General features: G+C 33.8%; 1 protein-coding gene across 1 annotated transcript; it reads right to left on the bottom strand.

Moving 5' to 3' along the window:
* Window positions 1-4,234: 4,234 nt before the first annotated feature.
* On the bottom strand, window positions 4,235-12,904 carry LOC105360776 (uncharacterized). Its single transcript, XM_011497777.1, has 5 exons — window positions 12,668-12,904; window positions 10,550-11,404; window positions 6,240-6,665; window positions 5,123-5,713; window positions 4,235-4,536 (listed from the first exon to the last, which is right to left on the bottom strand). Exons 1-5 carry the CDS (start codon window positions 12,741-12,743, stop codon window positions 4,235-4,237), a joined length of 2,250 nt encoding a protein of 749 aa, XP_011496079.1. The 5' UTR covers window positions 12,744-12,904.
* Between the last annotated feature and the right edge of the window lie 1,917 nt (window positions 12,905-14,821).

The following is a 14,821-nucleotide window of genomic DNA, read 5'->3' as shown; positions in this document are numbered from 1 at the left end:
TCCTAAAGATTTTTTATCCCTTAGAGGGATCTTATGCAATAATGGCTCCTTGATATCTACAATAAACATTATATAATTAATAGTCTATTCATCATTATTATTTATAAATGAAATATTAATACATTTGAAGAAAATTTTTTTTACTAAATACAAAAAAATTCACCACATTAATTGTAGTGAATTTGTAGTTCATGGTGCTATAAATAAAAAATAAATTCTCTCAAATAGTAACATATATCGTTCAATACCAAGCAAACTTGTTATTTGCCATTGCACTAAATTTTTTGGTAAGAAGACGAAAATATCGCTTAATTTAAGTTCTTAGAAACGAAGGTTTTGCCTTTAAACCTTTAAATAGTTCATTTTTCGGTAAATTTTTTTCTCCCCACACGTATAAAACAAATTAACATTTATCTTTTGCCTCTCGAAAGTCCAAAGTAAAATAATATTTCTGCCATATTTATGAAATAATTAATCATATTTAATCAAATTAAACAATTTTTAAATTATATATAGTCATACTAAATTGCACTACATAACAATAATCATTAATTTAATAAATGAAATGCTCATTTCCAAAAACGTATAGCAAATGATAATGGATTACATTTTTTAATACTTTTATAATATGTTTTATCATTTATAATATATATATATATATATATATATATATATATATATATATATTAAGCTTTGAGATAACTAAGCTTTTTAAGATAGCTAATGCAATCTTTTAATATAGTTCGTTGGTTACGAATATGTGAGTAAATATTATAATTTTGGACTTTTTATTTATTTACTTATCATTCAGATTTTCTTGACGATTTATTGAAAGTCATTAAAATTAACTATCAAAAATTCAATCTTAATATAAGAATGCATCTTTTATATAATTTAAATTTTTCAAGTTATGCTATTAATATACCTAAAAATTACCTAGTTTAAATCCATCACCATCCAAAGAATCTGCTGTGGTTGTAGTGAAAATATAGGCAAATAAAATTATTGCGAGAATCTTCATTTTACTGGATAAGAGATACTAAAAACAACTTGGGCGTTAATCGAGAAAATCTAGTATTAGTTTCTTCAAATACAAGTTCCAATTTCTTAATATCGAATACTGATAATTATTGTGAGTTTTGATGTTACGAGATACATTGTCATTAAACGCGGCTCTCTATGTGCTAAGTATGTTAATTTTTCGTGGAAATGAATGAATTACTTCGTCAAAGCTTGATTGTAAAATATTCTTAGAAGATACTTTTGAAAGTGATATTATTTTAGGAATTTTTCAGACAACGTAGTTATCATTATAAATGATTGACAGAGCGTATATAATGAAAAATATGTCATTCGTTTTAGTTCAATTTTAAAGATGAGTACGAATAATTTTAATAAACTGTTAAAAAAATAATTTTTAAAAAAATATGATTTTACAATAATCATATTATATACGAAAGCATTTGTTTAGAAGAATTATTAATTTAAAAACTGATCGTGCACTCAAAATAAGCCAAAATTAAATTTGAATATAATTTACATTTCTATAAAAATATTGTACACGTTCTATATTTCAATAATATTTTTTTTTTTTTTAATATTTTTATAATCCATCAAATGCTAAAATTCATATGTTAAAAACTTATGTAAATTTGAATTACGTAAAGAAAATTTCACTCGATTAAAATTATCGAACATAACTACATTATAATAAATAAGCATAAACAATACTAAAACTTGTTTCCGTTGGATTTCCTTCCCTTTCTTTTCTTCTACAATGTAATTTTAAATTTATAAACAAATGAAAAATTAACAACAATTTTCTCATTGAATTAGAATACTCAAACATTGGTAAAAAAAAAAAAAAAAAAAATATCAAAAAATAATTAATTAGACACAGAAATAATGTTTCTTTCTGAAAATTTTTGTAAAAGTTCTGTAAAAGTTTTATGTCTTTAAATCCTTTAATAATTGTATAAGTTCGATTTATAAATTTGATATTAAAACTACAATATTTTAAAATTGCTATTACGATATTTTTACCACAAACTTAACACTATAAAAGAAGATCCGTAGCTACCCGATAATTATATATGATGCGAAAAATTAAATGTTTCATATCAAAATGTAAACCAAGATTTTCTTATGTCTAATACGTAAAATGTCGTTTCGAGCGCCATCTAGTAATAACTATGCTAAATACTATAAATCTCTAGATATGTTTTTCAACATTTAATATTAAAATTTTTAAGCTTTCATTAATGAGGAAAGAAGATAGATCGCAATATGTATAAAACTAAAGCCCATATATGTGTACGCAATATTAATTCCAATATAACGAAGTATAGTACATTTTACTCTTTCTCCAATTGAAATCCGATATTATGTTTGAATATGTTGTCTTGCCGGTAGTGTGATAATAACTTGTAATTTAAATACTTTAAATACTTTAAATGCGCGCGCGCGCACGCACGCGCACACACACACACACACACATATATATATATATATATATATAGCATTCAATTTAATTTACATGATTAACAATTATGAAATAATTTTATTTCTGTAGGATTTTAGAATCTTAGAAAAAAAGAAAAAAACATCGAGAAAATGAGAAAACGAAATATTACATATCAGAGTTGGTATTCTTTAGAAAAAGTATTTATTTTATATTTAGTAATCTCTATTATTAGAAATTATGTAATTAAAATTTAATATGATCACGCGTAATAAAATTTGATGTATATACAATAGAAATGAATTTGAAGAATAGTCGAGGCAAGTGTACACATAATAAAATAATCAATAAAATGCTAATTTATCGTAATATTTAGTATTTATATATATATATATATATATATATATATATATATATATATTTTTTTTTTACTATGTTTTATGTAAATTTATTGTAATTATTATTCTCAAATTATTTTTTGACAATGCCAATGCTTACAGAACGAAAGATAGAGCTCGAGCGCTCAGCCAGTTTGCTTTATTCAAATTGACGATTAAAATGTATATCGAGAGAAAGGATACGAGGGCTTAACATAATTATCGCTCATTTAAGCACAACGATGATATAAGAAATTTTATTGATGATTATCTATCGAGTACATTATGTAATTGCGCAATAAGTAAAGTCACAGATCTGACAAATAACAAAATTAAGTGAAAACGATGATGTTTTATGTGAATACATGTATAATCGATATATTATTAATGATAATGTTCATTTGTCAGTTAATGCTGGAATATGTGTCGGAGGACACATGCAGGACACAACGATTATTTACTTGAAATATTGAGAAAATGATATAACGATAAAGTAACGAGATACGATATACGTCGTCTCCTAGTGTCGATCTTGTTCACTTTCTTGGCGGTCGATTGCAGGAAAAATTGTAACTTGGGAGAAAAATACATCGTCGCTCGCTTGTATTTTTCACGGCTTCGAGATCCGCGTCTTATTCTATAGATAAGAAAAGATAAGAAATAAAAGTCACAACGAATTTGACAAGTTTTACAACATCGTTAATAACAATACTTTCACTTTCTTACGCTAATTATAACATTCATTTGAACATTAGAACATTCTCGCCATATACATGATGCTTATCAAATAAAGAGAGCTGTTAAAATAGATATCTATGTTGTTGTAATCCATTTAACGACACTGAATAGCAAAGAAATTGGAGAAAATTTCGTAATGAGATTCAGGCCCCGACCTATAGTGGCATTACTTCGTTATCGGTGCAAGCGTTTTATTTTTTTTTTTTTTTTTTTTTTTTTTTTTTTTTTTTTTTTTTTTTTTTTTTTTTTTATAGCAAATTCTTGCATGAAATGAAAGTGACGATTCTTTGACCAATAATAGATAAAATGCTCGAGGATAGCGCTTCATCGATCAAATATATTTCGCTAAAAGCCACCGAACAATATGTCAAGATGAAACACACACGCGGTCGTCCATATTTACACAATGCAACATTTATCTAAAGTTCGAGTGCACTAGCCCAGCGATAAAGCCAATTAGCTCGTCTTGTCCCAGGCCTGAAGTGCTGCACTACCAATTGCCGTATAATCCTTGGCGCCCTCTCCTCCTTAACCAATAAAAATGGCCTCGAAGTGGAAAAATTTGTCGACGTCCTGGTAGTGGCAGCCTCGGTTTGCCAGGTGACGCGTTTTCCCGGCACGGCGCAACGTCGCAATTGGGGTAACGTGGCATCGGTCCTCAGTTACTGAAGATTAGCCCGTCCTGGGTGTTTGATCTGGCGAACGCCGAGACGTCCGCGGCGCTTTTTAAGCCAAAATTGAGACCGCCGAAGGTGGGTAGCCCCGAGGAAGCCGTGGCTGATGCCGAGGCCGTCGCCGAGGCTGAGGCCGACGCACCCCCAAAGCTTTTGGAGACGGCGTTGGCGTGGGCGTCGGCGTGGGCGTCGGCGTGGGCGTCGGCGTGGGCGTCGGCGGTGGTGCTCGAAAGCGCATTGCTCTGGGCATTAGCGCTCGCACTTGCTTTGGCATTGGCATTCGAGGCTGGAATAACATAATTCACGTACGTTAATGTGAACGTTCGACAGGTTAGGTTATTATTAATGGGATCGCGGAAACGTAAGTATTCGTGACAGTTCGGTATTAGGCCGTGAGGCAGCGGAATTACGCATCCCATCGGTACGAGGACTCATCGATGGCTCAAAGTGACTTAAATTCCCGATAAAAAAAAGTCATCCACGCATGCAATTTTCAACCAATTTAATCGACATGGCTATATTTTTACAAAATAGTCGTATGGCAAATACTTTTAAAGAAAGATAATTCTCCGTTGAGCTGTAAATGATAATTAAAAAATTTATTACTATAACTGGCCATCCTTTCTATGTCATATAAATTTATTTTACATTACTATCCTACTAAATTGCATAATTCCTTGAGCTATTTACTTCATAGTCTGTGTCCTCCAGAAATGTGTTATTGAATTAATTAAAGTTTAATAATTTTTTATTAGTATCGTAAAATTTGTATTACATTTGCAAGCTATGCGATTTTATTAATTTTGCTCACCATTGATGAAAAATAAATAGATCGGGAAGAAAAAGGACATGCTCTCATAATGATTACTTACCAGCATTGCCCAGTTGGCCGGGACCTCCATAGTTGGGTAAAGGATATAGACCGGAATTGATATTGGCTTGGGCGTTTGTATTAGCAATGTTAGCGACAGCCTTAGCGTCGGCACTGGCTGATGCTTCAACAGCAGCATTTGCGTTCGACGAAGCCGATCCACCTAATCCAGTGTTTTGTTGTGGCCCGCCAACTATTATTAAGCCGCTAGAATCGTTAGTATCATCGGTCAAAGCTCCGTATCCACCCTGACCGAGATAATCAGCTTGGGAGGCGGCATTTGCATTGGCATTAGCGTTCGCTTGCGAGCTAAGACCGAAAGATCCGTCGGCAATTCCTGGCACCTGAGTATGATGCCCCAGATGTTGAATTGGCTGCTGCGGGCTCGTTGGTCCATATACATTGATTGGTGGAAGTAAGTTGGCAGTTGTATCAGATGTTACAGAATTGGCGTTGGCACTCGCAGCGGCATTAGCGTTTGCATTGGAAATGCCACTGCCAGATAAGAAGGGGTTGTTATTGTAAGGTGATTGAAGTTGAACGACGGGTTGAGGTTGAGGTCTGTACTCGCAATTGTACGCGCACTCGTCATCTATAATTGAATAGATATTTATATATATGTGTGTGTGTGTGCGTGTGTGTGTGTGTGAGCGTGCGCGCGTACTTGCGTGCATGCGTAACAGTATTATAACCTTTTATTACAATTGATGCACCTATAAATAAGTCATAACAATTTTCAACTCAAACATGAGGAAATATAAATTATAGATCCGTAACGATATTTACAAGGGCTTACTTGCTTTCTCCCTTGTTATAAAACTAGAAAGTAATTTAAAACCAATAATTCATTGTATCTAATAGTATTGCTCGATATATTTACCAAACTAACCATTTACATGGCACATCTGATCTATGAAATTATCAGGAAACGAATATTTTTAATGACTCATATTCATCTAAGCCAACAAACTGTTATAATGATACTATAGAAATTAATCAGCATCTAGTAGTCTAATCAAGATACTTAATGAAAGAAAATATTATCAACCCGATTCATCGACAAATTAAATTCAACAATAAAACGAACTAATTCAAAATGACTGAAACAATTGTCTCACCTCTACTCGGTATTTTCTTGTTTGTGTCGGCGATCGCTACATCTGTTTTGTATGTCGGTGAAAGTGGAGCTGGTCTTCCTGGAGATGGAAATGGGACTAGGTCTCTTTCCGGAAGTGAATCGTATATTGGATTAGGGGGTGGCGGAGGGCCGTACATGTGATGATCGGGAGGTGGAGGCATGTGATCTGGAGGTGGTGGGCCGTGTACTGGGCCATGATGACGAGGAGGGAGACCGTGATGACGGGGACGAGGAGGACCGCGTCTATAATGACCATGTGGGGGAGGACGTCGCGGAGGAGGAGGACCATACATTTCGTCATCGGCAAACACATGAGGTGGAAGACCGTTGTGGTGGTGCTTATGGTGTTTCGGACGTGGTAAAAGACCGACTGGTACCTTTTCACTTGGTTGTTGAAAGGAAACACCTATTGTATTTGCGTTATCATTCGTATTAGCATTCGCATTCGCATTCGCAATACTATTTACATTGGTAAATACATTTATATTTGTATAAGTATTTGCATTTGCATTTACGTTAGTATGGGCATTTGCATTTACGTTAGTATTTGCATTTGTATTTACGTTAGTATTTACATTAGCGTTTACGTTAGTATTTGCATTAGCGTTTGAATTAACGAAAGCAATTGCATTTGAGTTAGTATTGGCATTCTTAAAAACGTTTGAATTTGTATTAGAATTTGCATTAGAAAATGCATTTGCATTTGCATTCACATTAGAATTGGTATTTGATAATATGTTTGCATTTGCATTAGTGTTAGAATTTAAATGTGCATTAGAATTTGTAAAAGTATTTGCATTAGTATTTGTATTCGTGTGTGTATTAGCATTCTTAAAAACGTTTGTATGCGTATTAGAATTTGAATTCGAAAATGCATTTGCGTTTGCATTTGCATTTGTATTGACGTTTTCATTCGCGTTTGCATTTGTATTTGTATTTACGATTACATTAGTGTTTGCATCACTATTTGCATTCGCGTATGCATTTGCATTCTTAAAAACGTTTGTATGCATATTAGAATTTGAATTCGAAAACGCATTTGTGTTTGCATTTGCATTTGTATTGGCGTTTGCATTTGCATTCACATTAGAATTGGTATTTGATAATATGTTTGCATTTGCATTAGTGTTAGAATTTAAATGTGCATTAGAATTTGTAAAAGTATTTGCATTAGTATTTGTATTCGTGTGTGTATTAGCATTCTTAAAAACGTTTGTATGCGTATTAGAATTTGAATTCGAAAACGCATTTGCGTTTGCATTTGCATTTGTATTGACGTTTTCATTCGCGTTTACATTTGTATTTGTATTTACGATTACATTAGTGTTTGCATCACTATTTGCATTCGCGTATGCATTTGCATTCTTAAAAACGTTTGTATGCGTATTAGAATTTGAATTCGAAAACGCATTTGCGTTTGCATTTGCATTTGTATTGACGTTTTCATTCGCGTTTACATTTGTATTTGTATTTACGATTACATTAGTGTTTGCATCACTATTTGCATTCGCGTATGCATTTGCATTCTTAAAAACGTTTGTATGCGTATTAGAATTTGAATTCGAAAACGCATTTGCGTTTGCATTTGCATTTGTATTGACGTTTTCATTCGCGTTTACATTTGTATTTGTATTTACGATTACATTAGTGTTTGCATCACTATTTGCATTCGCGTATGCATTTGCATTCTTAAAAACGTTTGTATGCGTATTAGAATTTGAATTCGAAAACGCATTTGCGTTTGCATTTGCATTTGTATTGGCGTTTGCATTTGTATTTGTATTGGCGTTTGCATTTGTATTTGTATTGGCGTTTGCATTTGTATTTGTATTGACGTTTGCATTGGCATTTGCATTAGCAAATGCATTCGCGTATGCATTTGCATTCTTAAAAACGTTTGTATGCGTATTAGAATTTGAATTCGAAAACGCATTTGCGTTTGCATTTGCATTTGTATTACCGTTTGCATTTGTATTTGTATTTACGATTACATTAGTGTTTGCATCACTATTTGCATTCGCGTATGCATTTGCATTCTTAAAAACGTTTGTATGCGTATTAGAATTTGAATTCGAAAACGCATTTGCGTTTGCATTTGCATTTGTATTACCGTTTGCATTTGTATTTGTATTGGCGTTTGCATTTGTATTTGTTTTGACGTTTTCATTCGCGTATGCATTTGCATTCTTAAAAACGTTTGTATGCGTATTAGAATTTGAATTCGAAAATGCATTAGCGTTTGCATTTGTATTAGTATTTGTATTCATGTGTGCCTTTGCATGTTGAAATATGTTTATATTTGCATTAGAATTTGCGTTCGAAAATACATTTGCATTTGTGTTAGCATTTGTATTTGCACTGGCGTTGTCATTCGTATGTGTTTGTGCATTTTTAAAAACGTCTGCTTTCATATTAGAATTGGCATTAGAAAATATTTGTGCAATTGCATTATCGTTGGTATTTACATTTGTATTAGCATATATATGCGTAAAAGCGTTTGCATTAGTGTTGGAATTTGCATTAGTATTGGTATTTGAATTAGTGTTGGCATTTGTATTAGAATTTACGTTCGTGTTAGTGGTTGTGCTCGCAAAGGCATTTGCATTTGCGTTGGAATTTACATTAGAGTTTACATTTGTGTTGATATTTGCAGTTGTATCGGCATTTGCTTTTGCATTGACATTTGCATTCCCATAATCGTTTACATGAACATTGGGAATTTCATCGAAGTTCACTTTCGCATGAATATTGGTATTCTTAAAAGTATTTGCATTCGCGTTGACATTTGTATTCGCATTAGAAATTGCATTCGTAACTACGTTTTCATTCGCGTCGATATTTGTGCTCGTAAAGGTCTTTGCATTTGCATTTGCATTTGCATTTTCATTGATATTTTCATCCAGATTGTCGCTTGTATTAGCGTTCGCACTGGATTGAACAAAACCGTCACTTGCTACTAGCAATGGAGCCCCATATTTTAAACTGTTACTATTTTGAAACTGTTTTCCTTGAGAAATGACGTTTTCCACCGAGCCTAATGATCCGACACCGACATTTGCATCTTCAGCTGCGCTGGCTGTAGATACAGTTTTAGAACCTTGGAGGGGGTGGTGCAGTTTGGACGATCCAAGGGCTTCAATGCTACCAGAAGACGGTCCATTTCCAAAAGAATTTGTATGCCCTGTCATATTTGGACATTTAACGATGAAAATGAATAATATAAATATGTGGACATGAGGAGCAATTGACGATTTGAAGCAATGAGATCGACGATGAAGAAGCAACGAATAGTCTCGAACAACTGTGCAATGGATGCAGAAACCTTGTTTAATGGTCGGTAAAGAAGGACAAAAATTTTACATTCGGATAGACTCGTGTGAATTTTAATGGGCCGAAGTCGTTGGATGTTTATAAAACTTAAACGACACAGCAGGCCATGCCAATTTAACTCATAATGTACCTTACGAATGCATAATGTAACTTATGAACGAACTATGAATTGATTAACAAAGTGAAATTACTTTCAAGGCTTTCAAAGGGTTAATTTACTTTTCGTAACAATTTTTGTGTTAATTATATTCTTTGAGGCGTGGAGTATAAAAAAGATCGTGTGTAGGCGATTGCGAAAATGTATCGTTATATATCATCTTGCTCGTGAACTCTAATACATTGAATATTTAAAAAAATTAAAAAATAAAAAAATAAAAAAATTTAATAATAAATAAATGTCAATCGCAGAAGGATAAATCCATAAATTGAGACGAGATTCGAAGAACATTGACTTATCAACGATTAATATGTAATAATTTATGCTAATGATTTCAAGTCCCCCTGATAATGAAAGAAATCAAAGATGTCTTAAACGGAGATAAACGACAAGGCATTTTATAGTGGAGAAAAAGAAAAACGAAGAAAATGAAAAGAAAAAAGAAAAAAGAGAAAAAAAATGGATTTATCGTTTCGATAAATGAGTCGACTACGAATACAATGAATAATGAAAATCGGCCAAATGAATACGATAAATTAAATCATAAACACTGAGCACGTAATTGAAAAGCATACTTTAATAGTAGAACATGAAAAATTCACAGCTTCTGATTTTGTACAGAGTAATTATCCCATTTGATAACATCAACACAATAAATACACAGTCACATAAACACAACGATTGTTCTTCCTCTTAGCATTAAAATCCTCGACTTTAATAACTACCTTGGACGTTGGCACTAGCGGTAGCTTGAGCCTGAGCATTGACTTTTTGGAATCCACCACCATTGCCTCCGAAATTACCTCCGAAATTTGGTCCATATCCGTTCCCGTTGGCGTTGGTCGCAACATTGGCATTGGCGTTGGCGTTGGCGTTGGCGTTGGCGTTGGCGTTGGCGTTGGCAGCACCGTAACCGTTGCCGTTGTGGCCTCCGTAATGGTTGGCGCCGGGGTTGGCAAAGGCGTTGCCACCACCGTATCCGTTCACGTTGCCGAAATTGTTGGCATCACCGTGGCCGCCAAGTTGGTTGACGTAAGGGCCGGGATTGGTCCAGGTGTTGCCTTGATCGTAACCGTTGCTACCACCGTATCCGCCCACTCCACCGTTGGCGTTTGCATTGGCGGCGGCGTTGGCAGCGGCGTTGGCGGCGGAGTTGCCTACACCGTAACCATTACCAGCGCCGTAGCCATTGTCATGCCCGTATCCATTGGGTCCACCGAATCCATTGGCTCCGTTGTAACCGGTCGATCCTCCGTAGGAGTTGGCGCCGGTGTTGGCACCGGCACTGGCAGCGGCGTTAGCGTTGGCGTTGGCGTTGGCACCGCTGTAGCCGTTAGCGTTCGGTCCACCAAAACCGTGAGGAGCGACATTGCTATTGACATTGGCATTGGCATTGGCACTGGCAGCGGCGTTGGCATTGGCGCCGGCGCCACCGTGACCAGAACCACTGCCATAGGCATTGGCATGGGAATTGGCCTCGGCTCTGTTGATGCTGCCCGAGACGCCGATGAGACCAAGGTTGAGATTGCCAGTGAGGGAGGTGGCCTTGCTGTTCGCCGAAGCTTCGGCGCCACTTTGGGGTCGGTGGAAGAGCCCGAGAGGATCCAGCAAAGTCGATCCCTCGTGGTGATTGTGCTCAAGGATGTGGCCAAGAAGACCTGTTGTTAGAGCGTTATTTATTGCTTATCGATATTCAATTTTAAAGTAGACCTGAATGATTTGGCAATGCACGTGTTATCGTAATTAATGTAATAGCTGAGCAATATTTTAGAGTAAACTCTATCCATTTAGTCGTAATTCATGAACGAGCAATATTACATTCAATTATTTCCTTTAGCATGAAATTTAGAGGACAAGTACTGTGGAAATCAACCTTGCATGTAATAAAGAACTTGGACTGTTGATATTGAAAAAATTTTAATAAAAAATTTAGATGCTTTCGTTTATACAATGAAATCATTTTTAACGAGATACGCGTATGCGTATTCCTTTTAAGTATAATATTTAAAAGAGAAAAGAAACTTAAAGTATTCTATACAGTAATTTTGATTTTAATTAAGCCAACCCTTGAAGTCCTTTAATTTCATGACAAAAAAAAAAAAAAAAAAAAAAAAAAAAATTAATAAAAAGAAGAAAAAATTTATTCAACATCAATCAATCAATACTAAACATTCTATTTTAATATAACTTTTAAATTTTTGTTACTTTTTAATATGTTTGAGAAACTAATAAACGTTAGCAATTAGCAAGATTGATATTTATCTCCTTTTTCGTTCAACAGGTATAAAAAAAGTGATCTTTTCTCAAATACTTAGATTTATCGAAAAATATTCGATCTATCTTTTCACGTATTTTTAATCACCACTTTCTAACACATTGCGTGTTACATTTATTCGCAATAAAATTTCACTTAACATATTAATATATAATAATGGGATTTTGGCGCTTATTATAAGAACTTGCACTTTTCTTTAAAAAAAAAAAAAAAAAAAAAAAAAAAAAAAAAAAAAAAAAAAAAAATCATTTATAATATTAAATATATATTTTAATATATGTAAAATACAAGGCTACTAAAATTGTAGATTAAAAATATTGAAATATTAAAGCATTCGAAAGGAATTTTGTACTACGTACTGGCATTACTATCAAATAATAATTCAATTATCAAGAACAATAATCAAGAAAAATTTGCACTTTTTATAGGCTCCTAAAGTGCATTTATCAACGGGATTTAATGGTAATAATTACAACCCTTAATTCCTACAATTAGGACCTTTCTGCGTTGATTACGCAGGATAACAACGCGTAGTAGACGAATTTTTCATAAAAAAAAAGCATACATTGAGAGCTCAAACAATGGGCTAAAAACATTAAATGCTATCGATGTAATCACCGGGAAAACGAGAAGTAACAAAACTTACCAGGTCGGGCCGAGGTGAGGTTCAAAAGAGCCAGGAGCACCACCACGGGCACTAAGCACTTGAAGAAGTTCCTCATGTCGTCGGGGCACTGTTACGCGAAGTGAGAGAAAATTCGATTTCGTACTCTCAGACTGTCAGTCCTACAGTTTTCGGCCCGGACAGTAAAGTAAGACTGTCGGCTCCCCGACTGGACACCATCTTTTTATACGAGAGGTTGGCGACGCGATCGCCTCGCAAGTTATGACCTAGTGGCCGTCTCCGTTCATCCCTTCTCCCCCCCTCCCCCGCCCTCCCCCGCACGCAATCATTCTTTCCCTCCCTCCCACGCCCCCCCCCCCTCTCATACGTTTCTCAAGCAGATTCGTGTAACCAAAGTCGACGATTACCATGACTTGAGGAAAAGATCGTGGTGGTACCGCGAGTTGGGAAAATCGGTGCGACTATGTCGACTAGACGCCGTCCGACACAGTGTCAAGGCCGCGCGGTCACGGACTCGACGATGAGCGTGGACTCGTGTGTCGACGAGATGGAAACTCGCCAGGATCGCGATTCGCGGGACGTATTATCACCGCTTTTCCAAGCAATTCACTTTCCCATTCAACCGGCAGTCAATGCCTTTTAAACGGATATGTGAGCATTTTGTCTTTGCCGATACTTTTTGTTTTTGCTCAATAGCAGGTTTCTTTTTCATCCGATTGCGACGATAATGTTAATTATATGTTTGCAATTTTATTTTATTTTTCAATACCAACAATAACGACAAATTTCCATTCGAATTTACTGTTGGCTTACTAGTCCAGCCATAATTTTGTGATAGTCCATCTAGTTTGTAGTTTCCGACATTTTTTCATTTTCAACACTTTAAACAGAGTTCAAATGACACGTAATAATACAATCTCATTATTTGCGTCATTCGTTTTATTGAAAATTCCGATTACTATGCTTATCTTCTAAATAAATTAAGAAAAAATAAAAGAAAATGTATACTTGAGTATCTGCATTGAAATCTTTAAAATTGTCTTTGACGGTTAAAAAAATTGAATCGACAGTTTTATGAATAATGCGAGTACAATTATTTATTTGTATAAAAATGTAAATGTAAATACATATGGATGCGAATGGTTCGTATATTTTGGATGAATAATTTTCATGACACACGGTCGAATATAATAGACGCGCTAGTTGATCGAGATAATTTCTCTTCATAATCGACAATTTAGATTTTATGCTTCACGAGCCTCGGCTATGATAAACGCGGATAGTCGTTCGTTGCATATAAGGAAAATGCCTCGTGCTTATCATACTTCTTTTTTTTTTTTTTCTTTTTTCTAAATAAATTTGATTTTAAATTTGATTTTTTGCTTTATGCAACTATAAACATCAGGTCAAAGTGTCAAAATAGACATTATAAATTTATCTAATTGGTTAAAATGTTAAAAATTTCCATTATTTGTAGAGACCGTAAATATTTTGAAAATAAAAACATTCTTTATTAATTTAATGTTAATGCCCGACCTTTCTAAGATAATAGCATCTGAAATATCAATGACTAGTTTATGAAATTACAATATAGTTTTTAAATTTTGAAACACTCTTTAATGTCACTAATGTCCGATTTCTATATATATCAAAGAAAGAAACTTTACATTAAATATACAATTAAGAATCATTTTACTTATCGAGTTGATCTAATAATTTGCTTCATAAAAAGAAAAACATAAACAATCACGAAATTGTGAAAAAATATTATTAAACTGTATTACTATAATAAATTTTTAGTTCTTTTGCCTCAGCCTTTTAAAAATAACATAATATACAAATTATTAATAATTTTGACATAAATTCATTATATCAAGCGAAAATACATTTATCAATACTTAACAGTAATATACTAAATAATATTAAGACAATACGTGCAAACACACCTTTACTGCGTAAAATGATAATTTCCTATATTTCCAATTAAGATATATTTATCTAATAAACATAAAATTTATGATTCACTATTAATCCCGTTATTGATTTGCATTATCCACGGATTAACGGTAAAATTTTATAATAATTATAATAACATTTCGTCTCAAAATAATAATAATACGTATGCTCATTAAATTATGTTTTTATCTTAATTATGTTTATTTATTGCTTATTAAA

The sequence above is a fragment of the Ceratosolen solmsi genome, unplaced genomic scaffold, assembly GCF_000503995.2.
Source record: "Ceratosolen solmsi marchali unplaced genomic scaffold, CerSol_1.0 scaffold47, whole genome shotgun sequence".
Taxonomy (NCBI): domain Eukaryota; kingdom Metazoa; phylum Arthropoda; class Insecta; order Hymenoptera; family Agaonidae; genus Ceratosolen; species Ceratosolen solmsi.
This window is presented reverse-complemented; position numbering and strand designations above follow the sequence as displayed.